Source organism: Raphanus sativus, chromosome 5 (assembly GCF_000801105.2).
Source record: "Raphanus sativus cultivar WK10039 chromosome 5, ASM80110v3, whole genome shotgun sequence".
Lineage (NCBI taxonomy): Eukaryota > Viridiplantae > Streptophyta > Magnoliopsida > Brassicales > Brassicaceae > Raphanus > Raphanus sativus.
Genome location: NC_079515.1, coordinates 19,375,624 through 19,388,128, shown reverse-complemented (window position 1 = coordinate 19,388,128; position 12,505 = coordinate 19,375,624). Strand labels below are relative to the sequence as shown.

Here is a 12,505-nt window from a genome sequence, read left to right as displayed (position 1 = left end):
TAAATTGTCTCAATAATACGAAAAGTAAATAGTAAAATAAATTTTGAAAAACCAGACAAAAGATCCAAAAAAATTTCCAACATCGAAAAACTAGAATCATAGTTGGAGCAAGAAACACAATATCTGCAACTATAGCAGACTATGATATCTATACTATTAAAGCAGGATCCTATTGGTTTTTTTACTAAATCTACCCTTCTATTTTAAAGAAGTTCCATGTTTCATTAAGGGTATTTCTGTTATTTTGTATCATTTTCAATTAATGGGTCCTTTAATTATAGGCCCAAACTTTTTTTGTTCCTTTAATTTCACGGTTTTGGGCTATTTGGGCCGATTTTAATATTTATCTAAGTTCACATTTTTCATTTGGGCCATTTGGGCCAAGTTCTAATATTGATATTAACAAATATTTACATATAATTATTATTATTTATTTTTCTCAATATAACTAAAACTTTCTGAAAATATTTTAATATTGATAATGAAAGACTTAAAATTATTAAAAGAACATAATATTAATTTATTCACAAGTTAAATCTGTTAAAAATTATATCTTTCAAAAATTCAGTACATAAAAGTAAAAGTTGATTGAAAAAATTTAAAATACCACTTCAAATTTTTGAAAAAAATCAAGTTCAATTTTAAACATAAATAACCATTTATAAAATAAAAATAAAAATAAAACAATACAATAAAAATAAATGAAAATATTTCATTTCACAAACTTATTCAAAATTTATAAAAAAAAGAAAAATAAACCCGCGCTTTTAAAGCGCGGGTCAAATCCTAGTCTATCTTATTAAAACAGGAACATTATAATTTTTTTTAGGTGGATTTTTAAAGGTGGACCTCATATATTTAAATTAAATGTTTCATTCTTTATATATAATACGTACCATAGTCTAACTTTGCATTGATGTATTTCCTTAAATACAATTCTTCTTTTTGTCCATATTCCATATATGATTTTTACATTTATTACATGTCGATTTAAATAAGATACATACTAAGAATACTAAAAATATTAATCGTTCTATAATTACCCTATACAATTCATTTTAAATTGATCAGTATATTTTCATTGACCATATTAATTTTATTAGTACGAATAACATTAGGTAGATAAGTCATAGACACATACATAAAGATATGACTATTCTTATAACTACGTTGGACTTAATCTACTTTCTAAAACAAATAACACATAGCTTCATATATTGTATAGAATATAGTAATATTGTATAGTATTATACTTATACAATAATACTAAAAACAAACCAAACTGAAATATGATATATATCGAAAATGCTTTGAATCATTACATACAAAATATATTAGACCTCAGAGATAAAATTCACTTTGAAATTACGTAATAATTATTTAAAAAAATTAAATTTCATAATGTACAAAAAAACATAAGTTTTATATAAAATTTTGTGTTACAATAAAAAACACAACTCGCGCTTGCAAAATGTTATTTTTACATACGAAAGAAAGTTTTGATATTGTTCTTTAAACACAAAATTGAATTATACAAACTCGATACTACATAAAACTAAACAATATAGAATACATTTTAAAAATAAAACCCGTGCGGATGTGCATATGTTTATATAATATATAAATATATTATGTTACACATATTTTCATATAAATAATACCCCAATGTAAGTTTTGTATGATAAATGTTGAAAATACAAAATATATAGCACTATATATTTTAAATAATACAGAAAAATCTACTTTACGTTATCATAAAATTTAAAAATCAAATTTAGTAATTAAACACATTGCTTATTAGTACACATTGTTATTTATCAAAATTTTATATTAATACACATTGGCGATCATGTATAACATTTAGTAAAAACAAAGATAAAAAAAAATGACTCCCGCTCGGTCGAGCGGGTCATGATCTAGTACCAATGTAAATTTAAATAAACATTGAAGTTACTTTCAACTTTTCAAGTAAGCTGTACATATATTATATATACTGTTTCTACTCATTTACACTTGTGAATCTCTAGAAAACAGAATGATAAGTTATAAGCGATTTGTGACATGGTATGAAAGCTATTCTAATCTTGTCTTTTATTAAAGCTAAATCTGATTTTGGGTTATCCATAATTATGTGTTCTTTTTTTTTTTTTGAGCAAAATCCATAATTATGTGTTCATAATACAATATATGGACTAAACCAAGTTAACCCCAAATTCTAGAACTTTTCTGGACACATCCTCATATCTTTAAGTGTTGTAGAGAAGTAGGAGTTTCTCTACGTCATACACGCAAAATAATAATTTAAAAAATTATATTATTATTACTATTTTTTTAAAAATCTAGTTTATATTTTGACGTTATTATTTCTTTATTTTTTTAATTTTATTAATTTTATATTTTGACGTAATTATTATAAGTTTATTTATTTGAAAACAAAACTTTTGTAACTTTATTTTTATTTAGTTTAACTATTTCAGTTTTATTTTATAAAATTTTAGTAGATTTAAAAATACATTTAAAAATATTTTTATTACTATTATATTATGAAGAATTTTCAAAAATACCATTTTGAAGATACCATTATTCATATTTACTACCATTAAAAACACATTTTCAAAAATACCTTATTTATCAAAAGATTAAAGACTCTTATATTTTTGTTTTTATATGCTTTTCAAAATTCTAACTCCAAAATTGAATGGAGGAATGATTGTCCTGCGAGGTCTATCTTTTGCCAACTGATAGTCAGTAAGACCTAATCTTGTAGCTTCCAAGTCATCGGGGTCAGAATCACTTTATCTGCTTCCTTTTGACGCATCTGAAGTAACTCTTCCTTGATCTCTACTAACAGGATCTTGACTAGTTGATTCCCCTAGAGGAATCTTCACCAATTCTTTGTCTGATATCTATTGAGGATCTTTGTCGATATGACAAGCTTCCTTCAAAGTATCCTTATACAGCACGTCTTCACAAAACTTCACATTTCTGCTAACAATGCACTTCTCATCGTCTAGAAGCCATATCTTGTACCCCTTAATGTCTAGGGGGTATCCAATGAAGACACCTTTCACGGCTATGGGCTTCAACTTTCCCTTATCTGGATAAACATACGCCACTGACCTGAACCTTCTCATGTGCATGTATCCCGGCTTCTTCCCCAACCAAATCTCTTCTGGCACTTTGACACCGACTACTGAGGAAGGGGACCGATTGATCGTATAGATGGAGGATGCTGCAGCTTCAGACCAGAAATCTTCACTCAGTCCTGATTCATTCAGGAGGCAGCACACCTTCTCTATGATTGTACGATTTATCCTCTTTGCTACGCCATTCTGTTGCGGTGTGTAGGCGCATATCCTATACCGTTTAATCATGTTCTTCCTGCAAAACTCATCAAACGCCAGATTGCAAAATTCTAGGCTGTTATCTGTCCTAAGGCATTTCACCTCTATCAACGTGATTCTCTACAAGTACTTTCCATTCACTAAACCTAAGAAAAGTTTCATCCTTAGTTCTAAGGAAACAAACCCAAACCTTCATAGAGTGATCATCTATGATAGAGAGAAAATACTTGTTACCAGATAACAAAGGGTGAACATTTTGAGAGCCCCATAAGTCGGCGTGCAGGTACTCCAAGACGTTTGAAGTCTCATGCTTTCCTGTGCCAAAACTTACCCTCTTCGCCTTGCCCATGATGCAGTGTTCACAGAAGAACTCGGCTCCAACATCCTTCTTCTTGAGGATGCCATTGTTTACCAGGATCTGGAGGTTCTTGTAGCTCATGTGGCCCAAACGACTGTGCCACAGTGGAGTAGGTGCACTCGAGCCTTGAGAGTTACATGCCTCGGGAAGCACCGTCTCGCCATCCAGAATGTATAAGCCATTTTTGAGTACTCCCTGAAGTTCTAGCTTTGAGTTCTTCTTGAAGACTATCTTGCCTTCTCCACCGTTATGTGTGAACCCAAGCTTGTACAGCGTCTCTGTTGAGATGAGGTTCCTTCTGAGTGATGGAACATATCTCACATTGTGCATAACCTTCACCGAGCCTCCATGTTTGCTGATCTTGACAGTTCCTATCCCGATTGTCTCCACGCTGTGAAAATCTCCAAGAAGGATCTTTGAGGAATTGATTTCCTCAAAGCTCGAGAACCAGTCACGTCTAGATGTCATGTGGTGAGTGCAACCTGAGTCGATAACCCAGTTCTCACTTGCTTCGTCTCCTGTAGACACTAGGGCATCTGAAGCTTCGCAATGACCAATAGCAACGGCTGACTCCCCATCACTATCTTGCTCCATTCTTCTTTTCCGAGCATAACATTCTTTCTTGACGTGTCCTTCTTTCTTGCAGTACCAGCAAGTCCCCTTCCTTGTCTTTGACTTGCTTATGCTTCTCTGGTTCTTGGAGTCACCATTCTCACGTCTTTCCTGTCTTCCACGATCTGAAGAGTAAAGAGTTGTTGAACTCTCTTTCTCGTATTTCCCATTATCTTGGATCTCCCTCTGTTTGGATCGTACCGCCGATATGACTTCCAACGTCAGGGAATCCTTGCCATACTTGAGAGTATGTTTCAGCTGGTCATAGCTTGAGGGGAGAGAGCTCATGAAGACGATGGCTTGAATCTCAACGGTGACGTTCACGCTCAAGCTTCCCATTTCTGCAACAATCTTTAGAAAGTAATCTACGTTTATATCAATAGACTTACTGCTATCACATTTAAACGTATAGAACAAAGATTGAACAAATATGCGGTTAGGCAAAGACTTAGAAAGATATAACCTTTTCCGCGAGCACCACATCGAAGCAGCTATAGTACAATGCTTGATCTTTTGGAGAACTTGATTCCCAATGTTGAGGATAATCATATCCTTCACCTTCTCGTCCTTCTCAAGTTTAACTGGATCAAGGATTGTTTTCACCTCCGATGGACTTGAGTCATCGTCATCGTCTTTCTTTCCTTCTTCTTTGGTTACAGGGACCTCGATCTCGAAATTGTCGCTGAGGACGACCTCCTTTAGCCCCGATACTCCAAAGTGCACCATCATTCGAATCGTCCATAGTGAGAAGTCACTGGTACCGTCGAACAGCTCCACCTCCGCTCGGATCTTCTTGGTCGTCATCGAGGACCTCCCAGGATCTCAACCTGGCTCTGATACCACTTGTTGAGAAAGCTTCCTAGTTGACTCGAGATGAATCAACAAGGTCAATGTACGATCGATTTCTCGTTTGTAACCTCACACCATTCAAGAATCAAAGAGATGCAGAAGAGTAAAGAAAGTAAAAGCAAGAGACACAAAATTGATAACCCAGGGTATCTCTCCGATATGGAGAACTAATCCCTGGAGCCAGACTCAGTCTATAAATCCACTAGAACAAAGGACACCACTCGCAATCGGAGATGGTGATGATATAGAGGTCTTCGTCGTCTCTCTCTCTCTCTCTCTCTCTCTCTCTCTCTCTCTCTCTCTCTCTCTCTCTCTCTCTCTCTCTCTCTCTCTCTCTCTCTCTCTCTCTCTCTCTCTCTCTCTCTCTCTCTCTCTCTCTCTCTCTCTCTCTCTCTCTCTCTCTCTCTCTCTCTCTCTCTCTCTCTCTCTCTCTCTCTCTCTCTCTCTCTCTCTCTAATCTATCGAGTCTCAACTTAACTCTCTTTATAACCCTAATCCCCTTTCTTAATAAACCGAAGGGGTTACATGTAATGAGTCTTTAAGTTGATGCTCAAGAGACATCTTATCATTAGGTCATTTTAAATTTTAATTAATGGTACTGTATAAACTATCAAGAGATTTAGGTTGATATTTTTATAGACTCTATACGGTCTTCTTCAGCCTCTTCTACAAGCCTAGAACCGGCATGATTCTATGTTAAACTCTTGTTTGAGAAAATATTATTACGTGTGAAATGATCTCCACATATATCTATTTTGAGAGTCTCTCAAGGTGTTTAAGACAGTGTTGTTGTGATATTTTATTGTTTTATTTATAAGCTTTTGCAACTTTCCCAAAAAGGGTTTTAAAATCCTAGTTTAACTATGTACTAATCATTTTTTCATCATTTTCTGTTGTTAATTTTCTAAAATTTGAATTTGGTGACCAAAATAGAAAAATTTTAAGTATTCACTCATTTTTTAATTTTTGTTTATATACATTTGATGAAACGTGAAAAGTATCATCATAAACGTATTTCATATTTTATGAATTTTATGTACTTATTATTATAAGCTGTATTTTGGATTATATTATATATCTTTACTAAACTATTATTTAGTGACTATTTTTTCCACCAAAATAAAAATTTATTAAGTATTTTCTAAATTTTATGGTTAATTTGTTATATTTTATTGTTTTCAAACTGAATTTTAAGAAAGAATTATTTTCATTATATATTAAACATTTTCTGTGGTTTCAATTTTGGGGGTTAATTTATCTATATATACTTAAATTAATGGAAAAAAATATAGGAGATTTCCTTCTATATTGTAAATAATATTTTTGATAAAATTGATTGTTAAAATTGTTAAAAAAAAATTAGTAGATTTGATATTAAGATAAATAAGAGGACAAGTTAAGAACAATTTATTGATTTTGAAAAATAATGGTGATGTGTCAAATATATAGAGTACCTAATAATAGGTGGAAATGTTAGTGTATATATATATATATATATATATATATATATATATATGAATTATAGATATATAGATAGATGATATACAACACGTGATTAGTCTCGACCATTTCTGTGGGGCCATGATACCTCTGTATAATTAAAAAAAAAAAGATAGATGACACACATGTTTTGCATCTAAGATTGAAAAAAAATATACAGAGATAACAAAACAATTTAATAATTATTACTTTCAAATTAAAAATTATGTTATTTAATAACATCAATCCACCAACGTGTGTATTTTAGTAGTATCTCTTTGAATATCAAATCCATCATATACTAATCATAGGGTGGGGGGCAATTATTGATATAGTTATGCCACTAACCCAACATATCAGCTTGAGATTCTCTTTAAATTAAAGTCACAAAGTTGTAGTTTTTGTCATAAAGTATTATTAATGACTTTTATTGTAAAGAGATTGTAAAAAAAGAAGAAGAAAAGGAAAGTACTAGAGCTATATATTCATTCATAAGCACAGCAAAAGCTTTTGAAGTACAAGGCATCACGAGATACAACGAGCTATGGAAAATTTGATTCCGACCAAAGGAATTCTCAAGACCGAGGCTCTCAAAAAGGTTTCGTATTTTCGTTAATCCCTTTAGTGTTTGCTTACCTAATGTTGTTCGAGTTGAAATCCTTGCTTAATCTGCATAACTAAACTTTTTTGTTGGACAAGAAAAAGCTTTTGTCAGTAATGATGATTTAGGTTGGTGTTGTGTAATACGGGATACGGCTGTAGTTGTGAATTATAACTTGTAATATGTGAGACAGTACATCTTTGAAACGACGGTATACCCAAGAGAGCATGTAGAGCTCAAGAAACTACGTGAAGCTACGGTCCACAAGTATGGCAAATTGTAAGTCTGGCTACAATCTCCCTTGTGTCCATGTTGGAGTGAACCATCATTGACTTTGACCTAATATATTGTGAGAGTGTACATGCTCGTACCCTTATTCTTTCTATCAGTTGCAGGTTTTATAACGTCAAGATCCTTATCCTAGACATGTCGCTCCTTGTACCTTCAAACTTTGAAACATAAATCATTTTTGAATTTTTTTTTTGTAAAATATAATTTCAAGTGTAAACACACCTAGCTATTTTTAACATTTGCGTTCACGCTAACTAAAAGAATGTAAAGTTTTTTCCAAGTGTAAATGCAACTAGCTATCCTTGGTTTACAAAAAATAACCGATCCAGTTTATTTTGTGAGTTCTCAAGTTTCGAAGTTCTAATAGGGAAGATATAGGTTTCGAACTTTTCCGGAAAGTTTAGCGTGGATCTTAGTTTGAGTTGTATTTGATGTTATACGATACTTCAGATCGTCAACCCTTTGAAATATTGATAAGGTTGTAGTTTCAGATGAATACAAAAGTGAACGCAAGCAAACAATAAAGACCTAATTCAACCATATATTGCTTAGATCGAAGTATATTAACTGAATAAACTAAAGGATTATACTAACTAACAATAAGTATATGCGTTCATATGTGTAGAAGCGAGATGGAGATACCAGTTGATGAGGGCCAATTTTTATCGATGCTTATAAAAATGATGAATGCCAAGAACACGCTAGAACTTGGTGTTTTCACGGGCTATTCGTTACTCACGACGGCTCTCGCATTGCCTGAAGATGGCCGTGTATATATGCATGCAACACTAATTTTTAATTTCGAAAAAAAAATGATAACAACTGCTAACATCTATAAACTGTTTGGATATATACAGATTACTGCAATAGACATTGATAAAGAAGCTTACGAGTTGGGTCTAGAGTTCATCAAGAACGCAGGTGTTGATCACAAAATCAATTTCATCCAATCCGATGGTCTTCAGGCCTTAGACAAGATGTTGAGTGTACGTAATGTTGGAACCAATTTTCTTTTTTCTTTTTTTTTCTTTTAGTTATATGCTTATCGTTTTCAACTATTTTTGTTTGGTTTTCAATCAGAATTTTCTCGTTCCTACATGGTTTTGCAATTATCATTCGTATTTTTGCTTTGTTATGACCTTTTTTTCTTTTGGAACTGCTAGATATTAGCTAGCTTACTAACTATTAGGCATTAGCAAAAATCTTTTGTTATATATTTCTTATAATGAAGATTTCAAAATAGACATATTATACGGTGATATTGGTTTATGCATGATGTTGGACCACAGGAAAATCCAAAACCGGAGTTTGATTTCGCATTTGTTGATGCGAATAAGACAAAGTATGAAGACGCATACGAGAGACTAATGAAGCTAGTGAAGGTTGGGGGAATAATAGCTTTTGACAACACATTGTGGATTGGGTATGTGGCCGAGGAAGAGGAGAGTGTGCCAGAGCATTTGAGGGTGTGCAGAAAAACCTTCATAGAGTTGAACAAGCAGCTCGCTTCCGATCCTCGCATAGAGCTCTCTCAAGTCTCCATTGGTGATGGTGTCACTCTCTGCAGACGCGTTGTGTGATTAAAGACCAAAGTACCAAAGTGTCCTTAGTTTTTGTTTAATTAAGTTTGTAATAATCTTTAATGCTCTCTTGTCCTGTGTTATTGCTCATTGTGTGTTCTTTCCCGGTCAAGATGGGTTCCCGGCTAGCATGAGTTGGATTATACTAAATCATTTATATTAATCATATCTCATATATTATTAGCAAACTCAACAAAGAAACGAATAATCACGAACTGAAAGTAGAGTAAAAACAAATAAGGAATCAGAGGTACACAAACTTTAACTCTCCACAAAACCAATGCACAACTCTTAATACCTATACACCCAAACAAACTAACTTAAAATGTGAGCCAAACTCTTCTCTCTTTACTCAATTGTATAGGTGTGAGGATGGGATTATCAGCATGCTATGTAAAGCTATATGGTGATAAAATAAAGTATAAGCAAGTGAATTAAATAAGATGTATAGGGTTAACCAACTTAATAACAAGAACCTATAAGGTTCTTTTTACTTGGTATTTCTGGAAAATCATCTCACTGGGTGTTCTTAGTTAAGCTACTTCGTCCAGCAGCTCTGCACAAATCCAGACGCAAAACTCAGTTTCACTACCAAACTATCACTCTTAACTATAAACGGATAATGATTGGCAATGAATTTGGGATATATAGTGGTACTAGATAAGATATACCTGGCAGCAAGAACATGAGCAGTGTTGGATGAGCTCTTGATATTTGAAAACCTTTTGGCTCTGTTATCCTGATCTTTCTCCACACGCATTGCAGCAATTTCTTTCTCCATGGCAGCTACTTCCCTTCTCATCTTCTTCGCTTCAACCTCCATTGCCTTTGTTAATGTTTCCACCTTCCTCTCTAGCATCTATGGACATCAATGTTATCATACATCATTACATTCAAAAGAAGTAAATGTAAGAAATGCTACCTCTATCGCATTGATATCACTCAAATTACGATAATGAATGATTTATACTCTTGTCAAATAAAATTATCAGATGTAGTACTTATAGATCGAATTCACAGGTAGTTAGGGCACACAATAGATCCTAATCAGCAGTGATTAATCTAGGTAATAAATAAGAAAAGTAAATAGCAGCAAGGTGAACAAGGTAAAGAGTTATGATAAAGCGCTAGATCTAGGATTTCTATTCAGGTACTCGAATTCTAATGTAAAGATATTCAGCTTCCACATGCGAGTCTTGTTGATATGGATCGATCGTCGATCGATACTATGAGATTAGCGTCGATTGTTGGTATATTAGACAGGCGTTAGCGAGTTGATCGATAAGTTCACTAGTCTTAACTAAATCAGTTGTCACTTGTTTCTAAAAATCCTAACCCAAGGGAGTCTATCCTGATGCAGAACCTACCATCGTAGTCGTCGGTGGTATTTCTCTGTCGATCGATGCTTGACTCAGATTGTCGATCAATATTGGTTTTTGAAGGTCGTTAGAGTGTGGGTATCAAGATGCTATCTCTTCGTGAGTCATTATCCTGAACCCGTTGCATGAACCAACTAACTCCGTGGAATCCGTCGGTCGATGCTTAACTTAGTGTGGTGGTCTATCTTCATCTGTCTCCATCGGTCAATAGCTATCCTGTGGTGTCGATCGACACCAATGAAAAATGCCAAATCTGAGCCAGAAAATTTATCTTTTTGGGGGTCATATGTATTAAAAACTGAAAAATAAACGTGAACAAGAAAGAAAATAAAAAGATTAGGGACTTAAACAGAAAATCAAAAGGATTCATAATATAAAATTTAGTGGAGCCAATTCATGATATTTGAATAAATACAAAACAATTTTGTAAGTATGGTGGGTCACCTGACTCCACTATGATAATAGCTCCCCGTGCCAACTATGATATTAAATTTAATGTTTAAACTAAATCACAATGTGATATATTTTTTTTGTCAACTTTTCACTTCATTTTTTATAAGAAAATATTATAATGGCCTTTGATTAGAGTCAGGTTACAACATATCATTGCACACTATTCCTGGCTCTCTGTTAATAATTGTTTTTCTAAATTTTGTATAATTACTATAATGAATATATCTATGCTGTTTGGTCATTTAAATTTCATTATTTATAAATAAGAATTTTTGTATTTGTTTTAAATATTTAATTTTAATTATTATTTCTAATATTTAATCAATTTCTAATGAATAAATCTACAATTGTATTGTGCAGTGTTTTGAAAATCGGATCGGCCGGTCAAACCGTGACTCCTCCACTTGACTGTTTCGGGTTGCTCTAAAAACATAATTTGAACTAAACCGTCAAAACTCGTAAAGCCGATAAAACTCATAAACTGGTGAACTAGGGGTGTGACAGATTGGATATCTGCATAATTTTAAGGTATCTGGATTTGGATCCTTATCCAGTGGAGTCAAGATTTTATTATCCTTATACGGATCCGGAGTACTCGGATATCTGAGTATCAGATATCTTTTTAAAAATTGTAATATCCGACAGATATCGAGATCTGGATTTGGAACCTCAAAATAAATAAAAAATAATATTAAAATTTATAAAATATTTAAATGTAAAAAAACATTAATAATAATTTAAAATAAAATATATAATGTTTTCAATTATATCTATGTACAATATTACAACATATATATACTATTATAAAAATGAAAATATAATAATTAAAATTAGTTATATATATATATATTATTTTTGAAATAATTAGCAATAAAAGTTACAGATCCGGATATCTGGACTAAAAATCAAGATATCCGGATCCAGTTATGACGGATCCAACATTTTACTAATCTGGAACCAGATCCGTCCTCTGGATATCTAGATTTTCAGAGTGGATCCGAATCGGATCTCATCCGGGATTTGGATAATAAGTCCTAGGCCAACAGTGAACCTGTTCATTCAAAAATTGAAACAAAAGAAATTCAACAATTTGAAAAATTCACATTAGTTTAAGATAGTTACATAATTATAATATTTTATGATTATAATATTGATGAAAAGTATATAAACTAATTATATGATTAAATTTATATATTTTAATTAATTAAAAATAAAAACGTGTTGAAGTCGCTAAAGCGGTCCGAAAGTTGACTCAATCACCATGTCGAGTCAATGTCCGGTTTAGTTTTTAAAACATTAATTTTGTATAATCATATTGATCTGCATTTGATCTGCATTATTGGTTTTATCTACATTTGATCTGACTGATCTGGATAATTAATTTGATCTGCATTTTGTGATCTGTATCTGATAGATTTGAACTTTCCTGCCACAATTCACCATCAATAACTAAAATACCCGTCTTTAATTTTGACATGCCCTGCCACTGACATTTATTAATAACTAGTAGTCGGCCCCTGCGTGATATTATCTTTGTGGTGTGTCATGTTAATTTACAT

At 32.7% G+C, this 12,505-nt stretch overlaps 1 protein-coding gene across 1 annotated transcript; it reads left to right on the top strand.

The window, feature by feature from the left end:
• The first annotated feature begins 7,112 nt into the window (after positions 1–7,112).
• Positions 7,113–9,276, top strand: LOC108837709 (putative caffeoyl-CoA O-methyltransferase At1g67980). The gene is made up of 5 exons (XM_057010630.1): positions 7,113–7,240; positions 7,437–7,522; positions 8,160–8,304; positions 8,392–8,520; positions 8,824–9,276. Exons 1-5 carry the CDS (start codon positions 7,187–7,189, stop codon positions 9,112–9,114), a joined length of 705 nt encoding a protein of 234 aa, XP_056866610.1. The 5' UTR covers positions 7,113–7,186; the 3' UTR covers positions 9,115–9,276.
• The last annotated feature ends 3,229 nt before the right edge of the window (positions 9,277–12,505 follow it).